Source organism: the organism of the source record quoted next, unplaced genomic scaffold, assembly GCF_019419815.1.
Source record: "Pyrus x bretschneideri cultivar Hongxiangsu unplaced genomic scaffold, Pyrus_bretschneideri_v1 Contig12, whole genome shotgun sequence".
NCBI lineage: Eukaryota > Viridiplantae > Streptophyta > Magnoliopsida > Rosales > Rosaceae > Pyrus > Pyrus x bretschneideri.
The window spans coordinates 6,493,266-6,507,351 of record NW_025999413.1 but is presented as its reverse complement, the minus strand read 5'-3'; the positions used below and the strand labels follow the sequence as shown (position 1 = coordinate 6,507,351).

The window sequence follows — 14,086 nt, the reverse complement described above, 5'->3', positions numbered from 1 at the left end:
AATTGCATTTGGTAGATGTCATTCAACGTATCTTTACACCCAAAGTCTAACCTCGTGAAGGAAAAAGAAGCGACGACATTAATCGTCGCAACATTTATTGGTACAACAATGAGGTTCCTCTGTGCATACGTTGCTTGCAAGACGACTCGTAAATGTGTATGGTACAAATATCACGTTATTGAAACAAGAAAATTAATAAGGGTTCTCTTCGTTAGATAAGGTCTAGGTTCGAATTTTACTGTCGGCAATTCTTTTTTGTGGGCGATCTATAAAAATCGAAAAAGAGACTAAGACCCCTTTGTAAGCCCTCAAAGAGACTTGTTATACGACCTGCCCTACGATAGAGTAGTTTCCCCTCTCCCTGAACATTTTCACACACCTGAGAAAGTTAATAAGGGGAAAATCTTGAGAAATATTCTTTTTGGACGCGAACCTCATCAAACTGAAATATTTTTATTTATAATTTTTAGCTTTTACATTTTGTGTTTGAAATATGGGAGAAATGAGAGATGAATAAGAGTTGAGGAAGGAATGTAGGAGGAAAGGTACACAAAATGAAAACTTAAGGAAATTATTATTGGCAGTCCAAAAATCTAATTATGCACAATTATCAGTTCCCAAACTTGAAAACAAAAACTGTTTTAAGTTGTTTTCAATTTCAGGAATTTGTTTTCATTCACTCATCTTTATTTCTTCACCTCCCCTCCCACCAACGTTCTTCAACCATCCTTTTTCTCTCCATATCTCTAACACCAAAGATGAAAGTTAAAAACTAAAAACGATATGATTATCAAATTAACATCCGTCTAAACATACATTGTACTAGAAGTTTGGTCGTCTACAACAAATATAATAGAAAATATAGATAGCCACCTGCCTTTGCTGTTTGAATCAATTGGTTGTATCAGCACTCGGCAGGAATATATATTGCTTTAAATATATTCTAGAACCAATTTGACAATTTGTATTTTAGATTATGTAGGACAGTGCGTGTGCAGTGGTTCAATTAATGGTACATCCATATCTCTTGTAAAACAAAGATTTTTTTTTTTTTTCCAGTTTAGAAAATTAGATATCTCCTTGCAGACCAATCAGAGTGTAGTACTAGCGACAAAATTAAACTCCCAACAACTTCTCCACTCTGACGCCTGTAATTTCGAACTTATATTTATGTTCCAAACAAGGTTATTTATACGCGAGAAGCTCCCCTCCTCACTCCATGTAATTCTTAACAGGCAAAGCAGCTGATCATGGCATACATGCACATTTCATGGCTTCTTCTAATTCAATGCCTACTTCTGGTCACCAGAATTGGTGCCAAAGTTCCAGCAATCATTGTGTTCGGAGACTCATCGGTCGATGCTGGGAACAACAACCAGATTCCCACAATTGCCAGGAGCAACTTTCAGCCTTATGGCCGTGACTTCGCCGGTGGCAAGCCTACTGGGAGATTCTCTAATGGCAGAGTTCCCACGGACTTCATCTCCGAAGCTTTTGGACTCAAACCATTCGTACCTGCCTACTTGGATCCTACTTATAACATATCAGATTTTGCAACTGGAGTCACCTTTGCTTCTGCTGGCACTGGCTACGACACTGCAACTTCAGATGTTCTAGTACGTACTATATATTTAGCATAAAGATTCCTCGTATAGTTATTTATTTGTTCATCTTCTAAACATATAGAGAATATTTTCTGCAAAATTTGTCCTTTTATCACCATTGGCTACCATAATGTGTCTATTACTCTCCTCACATTACTAATCATATATGTGATTCGTCACTAACAACAGAGATAAACATATGGTTGTATACAACTGGTGACATCCAAAAATCTTTTCTATTGATTGTCTAATACAAAATTAAAGTTCTGTCTACTTCGTAAAAAATTGTTTGGTATTGAGTGTCAATCTACAATATGTTATTACATTATCAGTATTAGTCAATATATTTTTTGTCAATACTCTACTTATTTGGTAATTAATAGCAACAAAAAATTAATGGTACCCCATGCCAGTCAGTCAATGGCTATCAACAAGCTACTAACAAGGCAAAATATCTATGATGTTAAAAAAAAAAAAATTAGGGTTCATCAGATATTGGTCCTGAAAAATCATGATTTCTAAACAGAAACCCACATATAATTCAACATCCAACAAAAACCCAAAAGTTAAATAAATTGCCGCATAAGAATATAAGTAACCTACTAATACAAATTATTTACAATTTTTGCCACAACCCACACTTGAAAATTAGCTTCAATCAAGGGTTTTAAAATCTGATTAATCATCCTGACGTTTTTTTTCTATTTATTTATTTTTAATTTCTACAACAATCTAGTTCATTACTTTAAATCATGACTACATTATCATTCGGTGTAAATTATTCTCCTTATATATAATAGTTAAACGTCCCTACTTTACCTATATAAATAATATCGCCCTATAGTCTGTAATTTACCTACAATATATAAACAAAATATTCTCATATTTCTTTTGGCAATTTACCTATGATATATGCAAATAATATTCTCATGTTTTGTTGGCATTTTTCCTATAATATAATAGTAGGTAAATTATGCAGGTAGGTAAATTAATATATTAGTAGGTAAATTATGCAAGTAGGTAAATTTCAATAATAGTAGGTAAATTATGTATGTGATTTACCTACATTTTTTATGTGAATCAAATATCTAGACTATATATGTGAATAACTTACCTATAGTTGGTTCTTTTTCTTTTCTTTGTCCTAAAATAATTTACCCGCAATTTTATCTCCTTTTATTTATATATTTTTACTTTGACAACAAAATTTTTTTATATATTTTAAAGTACAATAATTTACCTATGTATAATATGGACACGTTGTGATGGTAAATTGGAATTCGAGAGCCAAACTAACCAACAAATCCCTAATTTATATGCAAAATATTATTTTTGTAAAATCATTGATCCCCTTACAATTTGCATAGAATTAATTGTGTACAATAAGCGTGTTTTAGGCATCCAAAAATTTTTAAACGGGTAAAGTCAAACATAATTAATGAATTTGCTTATGTGGAGTCTAGTTTATGTGAAGTCTAGTCAATGGGTTTTATTCGAGCAAAAAATTTCATATTTTCAGACAAAATTATTTCAAAATCTGAATTCATCATTGTAGGCCTTGTAATTCAACATGCTAATGGTTTTGCACCCCCTACCCCTGTTCGCAGTCTGTGATACCACTATGGAAGCAAGTGCAGTACTACAAGGAATACCAGAGCAAACTGAGACTTCATCTAGGAGGAAACAAAACAAGGGAAACAATCCATGAAGCTTTGCACATGACAAGCTTAGGAACCAATGATTTCCTTGAAAACTACTACTCATACCCCGGCCGGTCGAATCAATACTCTATCGAACAATACCAAGATTTTCTCATTGGAATTGCAGGAAATTTCATCAAACAACTCTACGGTCTCGGAGCTCGGAAAATATCCTTAGGAGGCCTACCTCCGATGGGGTGCTTGCCATTGGAGAGAACCACCAATGTGATGGGTGGAAATGACTGCATTTCAAGTTACAACAATGTGGCCTTGGAGTTCAATGGCAAGTTGAAGACCTTGACTACAAGCCTTAACAAAGAGCTTACTGGGATCAAATTGGTTTTTTCAAACCCGTACGATATTTTCATGCAGATGATAAGAAGGCCTTCTTCGTATGGTAAGTGATTAGTGACTTATGAAGTGTGCTCTGCTTACAAGAAACATCAATAATATGAATTTCACCCAACCACTAGACCAAAACTTTAGAGCCCCATTTTTCCCACTTTAGCATTTAAGTTGTCACATATTAATTACATTCTTTGGGTGGTGGATATCATGTGATAGTTAATTTTTATTTTTACAATTTGACATGTATAAATAATTGTAAATATACCTAGCATATGGGCACACATAAAGTGTGTGAGAAAATTTTTTATTTTTGTTTTTGAACTAGAATGAGGGAGGAAGATAGTGGTAAAGAATGTGGGAGTGAGAAGTTTTTTTATTTTTTATTTTTTAATTAGAGATATGTTAGCATTACATGTAGGTGAGTTTTTGAAAAAAAAAAAATTGGTTGTGTGAAATTATATTTATGCCCCATATTTCTTATTCATGTTCTGTTTTAATTAAAGGATTAAATTGATAATTTTATAAAATTTTGATTAACAATAAGTGTTTTATTAATTAATAGAGATAAATTATAATTTGTCTATAAGAATGAATGACCATCTTTGGTTATTAAATTTGCTTCGTGATTGACAGGACTCGAGGTGACAGCGGTGGCTTGCTGTGCTACTGGGATGTTTGAAATGGGCTACGCATGCAATCGAAACAACCGGTTCACCTGTACGGATGCAAGCAAATACATATTCTGGGATTCTTTTCATCCAACCGAGAAAGCAAACCATATAATCTCTGATTATGTGGTGAAAAATGTATTAGCCCAGTTTCTTTAATTCTCTTTAAATTCAAGAGCACTGTACACCTTATATGCTTAATTAGTGATCATATATATATGTTCTACAAAACACTCGGTTTAGCATGTTTAATAAATCCAAAAAATTGTTGAACCCCCACAACTTTGGTGAGTAACTTTATGTGATCGTCACACATGCAGTTACTTGGTACACGCGTATTGATGTATTTATTAAATTATATCTTGGTCCTTAATATATCAATCTTATTGTTTACTTACAGTATTGTAGGGCATGGATTTGTAAGGCGCCATGTTAATTTTAACATGAAGTTAAGTCTTAATTACAAGAAATGTAAGATTACATTATAATTATTGGTTTATTGTCCAATGTCACGTTACGTAATAATAGTAAAATTATGAAATGATATTTTGTATTACATTAACAATACTCGTTGTTACATAATAATGTGCAACTTTCATGTTAAGACTTTTACAACATGATATTAAATTTCAAAGTCTAAATTACAAGAAACATAAAGTTATATTATATCATACTTGTCAAACTTTACTTTCCAAGGTTCAAGGATGATGTGTGGTTACAAATGTCGACATTGTCATATTATTGTAACAACATTAGTTATTGCGCCGTGGATTACTACACTATCAACGTAGGCTTAATACTGGTGAAATGATAGAATAATATTGTTATGACATTAACTATGTTGTTACGTAATAGAAGCAACTTTCATATTAATTAAGATTGTTACAACATGACATTAAGTTTCAATGTCTAAATTACAAGAAACATAATCAAATCTTACTTTCCATGATTCAAAGATAATGGTGAGGTTACAAAAAGTCGACGTTGTTGTTAGCGATTACGTCCTGGATTATTACACTTTGTCAAACGTAGGGCCTACGCATGGATGCGATGGCATTACAGACGAATCATGGTTCAAATCTCGTAGATTATTACACCATCAAAGTGACTAGTTATTCCTTTAACTACATTTCAATGAAAGTGACTAGTTGTTGATCTATGTGTAACAATTAAACGAACATATATATATATGGGGATAAATCTCAGTTTACTACTCTCAAATTTCGTAGTTTTCAATATTTAGTACATGAAATTTTTTTCGTTCTAGAGTCACACCTAAAGTGTTAATTTTGGGATAGTCTCATACATTTGTTAATTTGGCTATTAAGTCTCCAGTTAACTGATGATGTGGCACATATGTGGACAATAACTGAACATCACATGTCATTAAGGGGTCCACATGAAAATTAAAAATTAAAAAAAAAATTCCGCGCAAATTTAAAATATTAAAATAAATAATTAAATTAAAATTAAAATTAAAAAAAAAAAAAAAACCCAGAACCCCCTTCGTGTTCCCCACCCAACACCCCTCCATCCCTAAATTCAAAGTCCCCAAATTCAACGACAGCATGCAGGAGAATCAGCTCTACGGACGAGTCACCGACTATCTCAACTCGCTCACCTCCATTGAAGAATCAGACTTCACCAACCTCGACACCGGGAAAAAACCCAATGAAATTGTCATCCAGCTTGACCCCAATCAGACTATTTAGGACGATTTCCTCGGCGCCAAGGTCATATGGTAAACAGAAGGCAGCGGCGCCGATGGGAGTAAGAACTTAGTGTTGAAGGTTCGGAAAGCTGATAAGCGGCGGATTCTGCGGCCTTATTTACAACACATCCACGTCGTTGCCGACGAGCTCGAGCAGAAGAAACGGGAGTTGAAGCTTTACATGAACGTCGACGCGCCCGACTGAGCGTGGAAGCCAGTCCCCTTCATTCACCCGTCGACCTTGGAGACCATATTAATAGAGTTCGACCTTAAATCGAAAGTCAAATCCGATTTGGAGTCATTTCTCAAGACGAAGCAGTACTATCACCGACTGGGTCGAGTCTGGAAATGGAGCTTTCTGCTATACGGGTCGTCGAGTACCGGAAAGTCAAGTTTCGTGGCCGTTATGGTGAATTTTCTCGGGTACGACGTGTACGGTATGGATCTCTCGCGTGTCAAAGACAACTCGGAGCTGAAGATTCTGCTGTTGTAGACGACAACAAAATCGGTCATTGTGATCGGGGACTTGAACCGATATATCGCTGAGAAACCCGCGGGTCTGAGTTTTTCGGGTATATCGAATTTCATGGACGGGTTGCTGAATTCGTGTTACGACGAGGAGAGACTCATAGTGTTCACGATGAATTCGAAAGACCACATCAACCCGGCCTTTCTTCGACCGGGTCGGATCGACGTCCACATCCACTTTCCACTCTGTGATTTCGTAGCATTCAAAAATCTGGCGGCGAGTTATCTCGGGTTGAAGGAGAACAAGCTCTTCCCGCAAGTGGAGGGCTGTCAGGTGGGGAAGGCGAATGGGGTTCTAGGGTTTTTTTTTTTTTTTCACCCCAATGTCTTATCTTCTCACCCACCTTTTAATGATTTTTTTTAATTACAAATTTGTTCATTTACAAAAAGACTGATAAGGACATTAATTATCTTATTTTGCTTTTTTTTTTTTTTTAAAGGTTGGGCGTGGGAGACGATTTGTCTACCTTAAAATCCTAATTCATATTTTCATCTCTTTTCATTCAAAGAAAGTAAAAAAATATCAATGGACTTAGAAGATGACTTTTTCATTGAACAAGTGGAAGATGACGCTTTTACATAAGAGGTAGAAGATTATGTTTCCATTTAAAAGGTAGAAGAATAATTTGTGTGTAGGTCATTTGAATTTGTTCATCATATTTTTGAATTTGTCGTTGTCAAATTCTTTTGAATTTGGATACATCTGTCGTTTCCGTATGAATTTGCAGACTTCAATGGTTTTCATTTACATATTATTTGTTATATTTTTTAAGGGACAATTTTATAATTTCATATGTATATATTAAAGGTTATTTTGGGAATAATAGTGGGTGGGGAAATAACGATTTAATTTTTTAACATTTTAAGGTGAGTGGGATTATAATGTGGGTAGGAAAATAAGACAATGTAGTGGGTCTAGTAGCTCTCTTTTAAATTTGGGCGGAATTTTTTTTTTTTAATTTTAATTTCCACGTGGACCCCTTAATGACACGTGGCGCCCAATCATTGTCCACATGGGCGTCATGTCATCAGTTAACGGGAGACTTAACAGCCAGACTAACGGATGTATGAGACTGTCCCAAAATTAACACTTCAGATATAACTCTATGACGAAAAAAACTTCATGTACTAAATGTTGAAAACCACGAAACTTGAAGGTAGTAAACTGAGATTTACCCTATATATATGTCAAAATCCAACCATCTTATCCATTGAACTAGCTAGAAGCTATCATTTCAGGTCAAAGCACTAAAAGAAAGGGACCATAAAACGCGGCGGCATAGGAACCACGGGACCCCCTACTAGTAAATGGAAGACGGAAATGCGCTCTTGTGCACTAGCTGATAAGGCCCATTTCCTTTAGTGCAAGCACTTAGTAAGCAAGTTAACTGCAAAAGTCAAGGGTTTCAATCGACTTGATGCCAACATTGGCAGAGCCAACACGGAGATATTAGATGCAATTGACCCCAACAATTTCAAATATCTCCCTTTTAAATTTTTATATGACCTCTATAATAGTTAAGGCAAACAAAATAATAAGTTTATAATTGAAACATACCAAAACTGTTACTTTTTCAAAGCAGGGAGAGCTTTTCCAGTTATCAATATTGTGGAAGAATTCACATCGTATAAAAATTAATGGTCAAATGATAATTTAGTTATATACAATGAGAAATATATATTTGATTCTATTGGTAATGATGTTGTGGTACAGTGTTTATAAAATATGAGAACATGTCATAGACAATAAATGAAGTGAAAGTATGATTAATTTCCAAAAACTTCTCGTTTATGATCCCATTGTTGTAAATTCCGAGCTCTGTCGCTGGAAGCCGACCTTCGTGCATGATTTCTTTATGAAGATGACAAATTCCCATGGTTTCACATAGAGGAGAGATGAGACTTTTTATCAAGCATTACCATCCTCGAAAAGCTATTACTTATGTGAAACCAAGGTGCCACACAACCACTGGCGAAGCCAATGCAGAGGCATTGGCATCCCTTGACCCCAATAACCTTGTCAAGTTATCCCTTTGAAAATTATATGAACCCGTATAGCAGCACTGCAATAGCAGCATTGCAGCAGCACGCCGCCTTGTAAACTTATCCCAATAACCTTTTACTTGTAAACTTATCCTTTTCTAAACTTATCCCTAAAAAGCTAAAAAATAATTTTTAATTAATGTCTTTTTAATTTAACAAAGCTACGTGGTTTGCATAATGAGTTTTCTGCATTGAAAGAAATAATTAGTAGGCTTGCACAAAAGTTGGCGGAGACAAAGAGGAACATACAGTATCCCTTGGTGTACTTGCTAGTGAAATTAGCATTGATTTTAATTGTTGCGACTGATTCAGTTGAAAGAGTTTTTTCGGTGATGAAAATTATGAAGAATCCACATCTTAATAAGATGGGTGATTAATGATTGAATGATAGTTTGGTTGTGTACATTAAGAAAGATGTAATTGATTCTATTGATAATAATGTTGTGATACGATGTTTTCAAAATATGAAAACACGTCGTGAACAATTATAAATGAAAGTATGATGGATTTTTTAAAGTTATTTTTTGACCCCATCACTTTAAATTCCTGGCTCTGCTACTGCACACAACTGCCACTGCACACAACCCTAGCTAGCTTTGTGGCTTTACGCGGATCTTACTACTTACTACTAGAAAACCGAATTAAGGAGCAAACAAAGTAAACGAAGGGACTCATCAAGCGACCACTACTTTGTTGTGTAGGCAGAATCTAGTTTCAAATCATCAGATGACGAAGTGACTGCACCAATGAATCAAGCTGATGAACACTTTTTAGTTTGATAGTAAAAATATTTATAAACCTAAACCAAATTTCCCACTACTTTGAGGTTTTTGCATATTTTCTTTTTCTTCACTATAAATTTGGAGGATCGATTTTGTTATAGATAATACCTGTAATCAGATTTTTTTAACTATGAATTTGAAACCAAATAGTATTTACTTATTTAATTTAAAGAACGACTAATCCTATTGTTCTGTATAAACTCTTTATTAACGAAACTGACTGTACATAAATAAATAAATAAACTCTTTTATTAACGAAACTGCATATAATTCAATATAAAAAAAGCCATTAAATATAGTTGGGGACGGATTACTGTGCTAAACTTTAGCTAGAGAAACAGATTAACTCATCTGTCTCTTTTATGAAAAAAAAACAAGCCACAGCTTGCAAATCTGTCCCTTAATGAAGAGTCCCAAAAAAGGGTTTTTCTTGCGGTGTTGCTAAAAATAAGTCAACATAATATACCAGATGAAACTCAGATATCATTACACATCGATCAAATATGTATGGCCAAAACTAAAACCTATTTATAAAAAAATAGGCTAATATATAGTGGAACCAGAAGTTAATTTTAGGGGACAATGCAACTCGTTTTCTAAGAACACATAAACGTGGAATGTATTTAATCATCAAGCTAAGCGCCTCCATTTCTGCTGGAAAAGCTTCTAGAATTAAACCCTAGGTCCATTTTCAAAGGCACAACTAGTCACTTTCATAGGCGGTAGCAACCACATGTTTAATCACATTAAACTCAGCCTCTCTCTCAATTACCAAATTTGGCTGTATTTTCGGTGTAGTATCTCGTAGTCTATCGTAATTTCTCTCAGCTTCAACTTAAAAGTTGATCAGGGGCATATCTAAAGGTTTGTTAATTGAAATATTATGATCTTCTTTGGCATGTGAAACTACCTTCCGGCTGTGATACGGACTAAGGTAATTATGTTCACCCATTATTCGATCTTAATCCATCGGTAGGTGGGTATATTATTTTTTATGTACTTTCTCCTCCACCGTTAGATTAAGATTGAATGGAGATCGAGGATATTTTTTCTGGTCTAGCAACGGGACTCGATACCATCCTATCAAAATGATATTTAAAAGATTCAGTGGCAATTGAGTGAACTTGGATTTCAATAATTTGCCACCCTGTACGTGGTTTATGCGTTTGTGTCCTACATGTAATATACCAAATGTATACTCGTGAAGGGCAGTGTGGGAATGACGTTAATCCTTACCACATTTATTGGTACAACAATGTAGGTCACTCTGTTCAACTGACTTCGGCTACTTCTACATTTTATGGGTCAAATCATGATTTTAGTTTTTGTGGTTTCAACTTTTGCCATTTGAGGCTAGCTAGCTTGTAATTTACTAGGGTAATGTTAGAGAGAATAAATTTTAAGACCAAATTTTATAAATTATATAATACATGTGTTATCAACATAAAATAAACAACATTTAATGTCTTCATTTTGTCAAACTTATTAGAAATGGCATATGAACGTATTTATGTTCCAACAACTTCTATACTCCAATTGCCTATAATTCAGACTTGTATTTATGTTCCAACCAATATTGTTTATACATGAGAATCCCCCTCCCCCCTACTCTCACCACACTTCCAAGGTTCTTTTGCTATAACAAGAAAAACAGCTGATCATGGCATACCTGCACATTTCATGTCTTCTTCTAGCTCAATGCCTCCTACTACTAGTCACAAGAATTGTTGCCAAAGTTCCGGCAGTCGTGGTGTTCGGGGACTCGTCGGTGGATGCTGGGAACAACAACCAGATTTCAACAGTTTTGAAGAGTAATTTCCAGCCCTATGGTCGTGACTTTGACGGTGGTATGCCAACTGGGAGGTTCTCCAATGGCAGAGTGCCTACGGACTTCATCTCCAAAGCTTTTGGACTTAGATCATCCGTACCTGCCTACTTGGATCCTGCTTATAACATATCAGATTTTGCAGTCGGGGTTACTTTCGCTTCTGCTGGCACTGGCTATGACACTGCAACTTCAGATGTGCTAGTATGTCCCAAATATTTATTATAAAGCTTCTTTCTCCACAGATAAATATAGTTACTATTAGCTTGATCGATTAATTGGTTCACTTTCTATTGTGTTATAATGATTATCTAATATGATATTAGATATCTAGCTAGTGTTGCACCGGCCTATTTACTTCACTTTCTACCAACAAGGGAAAATAATAGCGTTTGATGCCAAGTACCAATTTACAGTATCTATTACATTTTTTATAATTAGTCAATATTTTATCACAATTTATTTACAGTATATATTAATATGAAAAATGTATTATGTATTGTAGATATCACTCGATATCAGTTCATGATTCTAATTAAGCCTTGTACTAATTCAGTATATATATCACACTAATGGACTGTACTACCTTACTTTGTAGTCAGTGATACCACTATGGAAGCAGTTGCAGTACTACAAAGAATTTCAGAACAAGTTGAGACTTTATATGGGAGGAAACAAAGCAGACCAAACCATCCATGAAGCTTTGCACATAATGAGCTTAGGAACCAATGACTTCCTTGAAAACTACTACACATACCCCGGCCGGTCGAATCAATACTCTATCGAACAATACCAAGATTTTCTCATTGGAATTGCAGGAAATTTCATCAAACAACTCTACGGTCTCGGAGCTCGGAAAATATCCTTAGGAGGCCTACCTCCAATGGGGTGCTTGCCACTGGAGAGAACCACAAATATCATGGGTGGAAATGACTGCGTTTCAAATTACAACAATGTGGCTTTAGAGTTCAATGGCAAGCTGAAGATCTTGACTACAAATCTGAATAAACAGCTTCCTGGGATCAAATTGGTTTTTTCAAACCCATATTACATTTTCCTGTACATGATAAGAAGGCCTTCTTTGTATGGTAAGTCAGTTGACTTGTTAAGTGTTCCTTGTTGCCATGGTTTGCTTCTTTCATGCTTACATGTAAAATCATCAATGAATTTCACCCAACAACTAAACCAAAACTTTCTCACTTTAGCATTTAAGTAGTCACATTATCTGGGTGGTGGATAATATGTGATATTATTTCTGTTATTGTTTACCAATTTTATTTTTTTAATATTTTACACTAGGAGTGAAAATTTAGACTAAATTACACAATTAGCCAACTATAATATATAACATGATATTAAATTCGTTATTCACAAGAGTTGAACTAATACCTCTCACTTAGTAATAAGAAGGATATTTAGTGACATTGTTTTCCAATTTAAACTGGGACATTTGTTAAAGGAAAGTCCTACTAGTACTCCGAAAAATTCTTCTTGCACTCCTTTTTTTTCATTCAACACTAGTTAAAGAGGCATGCAAGATGATTTTTTTAGAGCGTTAATAAATGTGTCGTATAAAACTATAATTTATCAGTGAAGAGCACCGACTAACCATTGATGATCAAATTCTTCTGCAATTGACAGGATTCGAGGTGTCATCGGTGGCGTGTTGTGCCAGTGGAATGTTTGAAATGGGCTACGCATGCAATCGAAACAACCTGTTCACTTGCACAGACGCAAGCAAATACATTTTCTGGGATGCCTTTCATCCTACTGAAAAAGCAAACCATATAATCTCTGATTATGTGGTGAAAAAAGTACTTGCCCAGTTCCTTTGATTAGCTTCAAATTAAGAGAAATGTACTCGCCATATATATGCTTTGTGATCATATATGTATTCTACGCGATGCTGTGTTGGTAGAAGAATATGATGTTTGCAGAAAAATGGAATTAAAGCCTAGGATCTTATGAACCTATGGTGCCTGTGATATTAGTACACATTCCTGTACCCATTTCTGAGTGACCCAAAACAAAAATTAAATGTTGTGTGAAAGGACATTTGTGGCAGCGTCTGATTATTAGTTATGAATTTGAATGGTTTTATTATTAAAGTATTGTAATTCGAATAGGCTATGTGAAATCCCGTTCCTGGATTTCACTGAGATTTTTTATTATTTTTGAGAAATTATATTAATTTATTTGAATTTAGATTTTAATTAAATTAGTTACGAAGTTTGAAGTTTGGAAGGTAATTATTTAAAATTTGTTGACCTTTTGAGGTCACAATTAACGTATTCGAATAGATCTTAAAACTACGAGCGCATAGGCGAAAGCTGTTTGCCCGGATTATAACGGTATAAATACGAACATTTAAAGTTGTGTTACTAACCTATAGATTTTTAAATTTATTTTCAACTCCCATCTTGTGGGAAAGAGGCAATCATATTTATGTGGGATAAGGAAACCAATAAGAAGAAAAGAAAGGAGGGAAAGGAGGAAAGGGAGAGGGAGAGAACCAGCCAACCCGGTTTCTCCACCCGACCTGCCAAATTGACCCGCTCATATCTCCTTCATATGAACTCCATTTTGGGTGATCTCTGTGTCCGTGGAAAGCCCTTGGTAAGCCCTACATCTTTGTAGTGTTACATTTCCCAAATTCTTTCCCATTTTTCCAGTTCGAAGCCACAAACCCACGGGGGTTCCGGCGGCTTTATCCCTTTTTTCGGGGGCTTCGGCAAGTTTCACCATCCATGACCACCACCAAAAGACTCCCCTCAACCCTAGGAACAAAGCCCAAGTAGTGTTGGAGGCGTCGGAGTTCGATTGGAAGCCGAATCAAAGCACACATTTTTTTAGGGTTTTGGCGAGTTTGAGTGAAAT

General features: G+C 35.1%; 2 protein-coding genes and 1 pseudogene across 2 annotated transcripts; all 3 read left to right on the top strand.

Annotated features, from left to right (window-relative positions):
- Window positions 1-1,187: 1,187 nt before the first annotated feature.
- On the top strand, window positions 1,188-4,713 carry LOC103955005 (GDSL esterase/lipase At2g04570). The gene is made up of 3 exons (XM_009366863.2): window positions 1,188-1,616; window positions 3,212-3,701; window positions 4,286-4,713. Exons 1-3 carry the CDS (start codon window positions 1,251-1,253, stop codon window positions 4,477-4,479), a joined length of 1,050 nt encoding a protein of 349 aa, XP_009365138.1. The 5' UTR covers window positions 1,188-1,250; the 3' UTR covers window positions 4,480-4,713.
- Window positions 4,714-5,370: 657 nt separating this feature from the next.
- On the top strand, window positions 5,371-6,974 carry LOC103955079 (annotated as a pseudogene).
- Window positions 6,975-10,951: 3,977 nt separating this feature from the next.
- LOC103955006 (GDSL esterase/lipase At2g04570) lies at window positions 10,952-13,317 on the top strand. Its single transcript, XM_009366864.3, has 3 exons — window positions 10,952-11,413; window positions 11,808-12,297; window positions 12,851-13,317. The coding sequence occupies exons 1-3, from the start codon at window positions 11,045-11,047 to the stop codon at window positions 13,042-13,044; spliced, it is 1,053 nt and encodes a 350-aa protein (XP_009365139.2). The 5' UTR covers window positions 10,952-11,044; the 3' UTR covers window positions 13,045-13,317.
- Window positions 13,318-14,086: the final 769 nt, after the last annotated feature.

Bases quoted from the DNA above. Each gene is read 5' to 3' on its own strand.
- LOC103955005 (XM_009366863.2), top strand. From the start codon at position 1,251: ATGGCATACATGCACATTTCATGGCTTCTTCTAATTCAATGCCTACTT. The intron at 1,617-3,211 runs GTACGTACTATA...CCCTGTTCGCAG, and splicing joins CTGCAACTTCAGATGTTCTA to TCTGTGATACCACTATGGAA. The intron at 3,702-4,285 runs GTAAGTGATTAG...CGTGATTGACAG, and splicing joins AAGAAGGCCTTCTTCGTATG to GACTCGAGGTGACAGCGGTG.
- LOC103955006 (XM_009366864.3), top strand. From the start codon at position 11,045: ATGGCATACCTGCACATTTCATGTCTTCTTCTAGCTCAATGCCTCCTA. The intron at 11,414-11,807 runs GTATGTCCCAAA...CTTACTTTGTAG, and splicing joins CTGCAACTTCAGATGTGCTA to TCAGTGATACCACTATGGAA. The intron at 12,298-12,850 runs GTAAGTCAGTTG...TGCAATTGACAG, and splicing joins AAGAAGGCCTTCTTTGTATG to GATTCGAGGTGTCATCGGTG.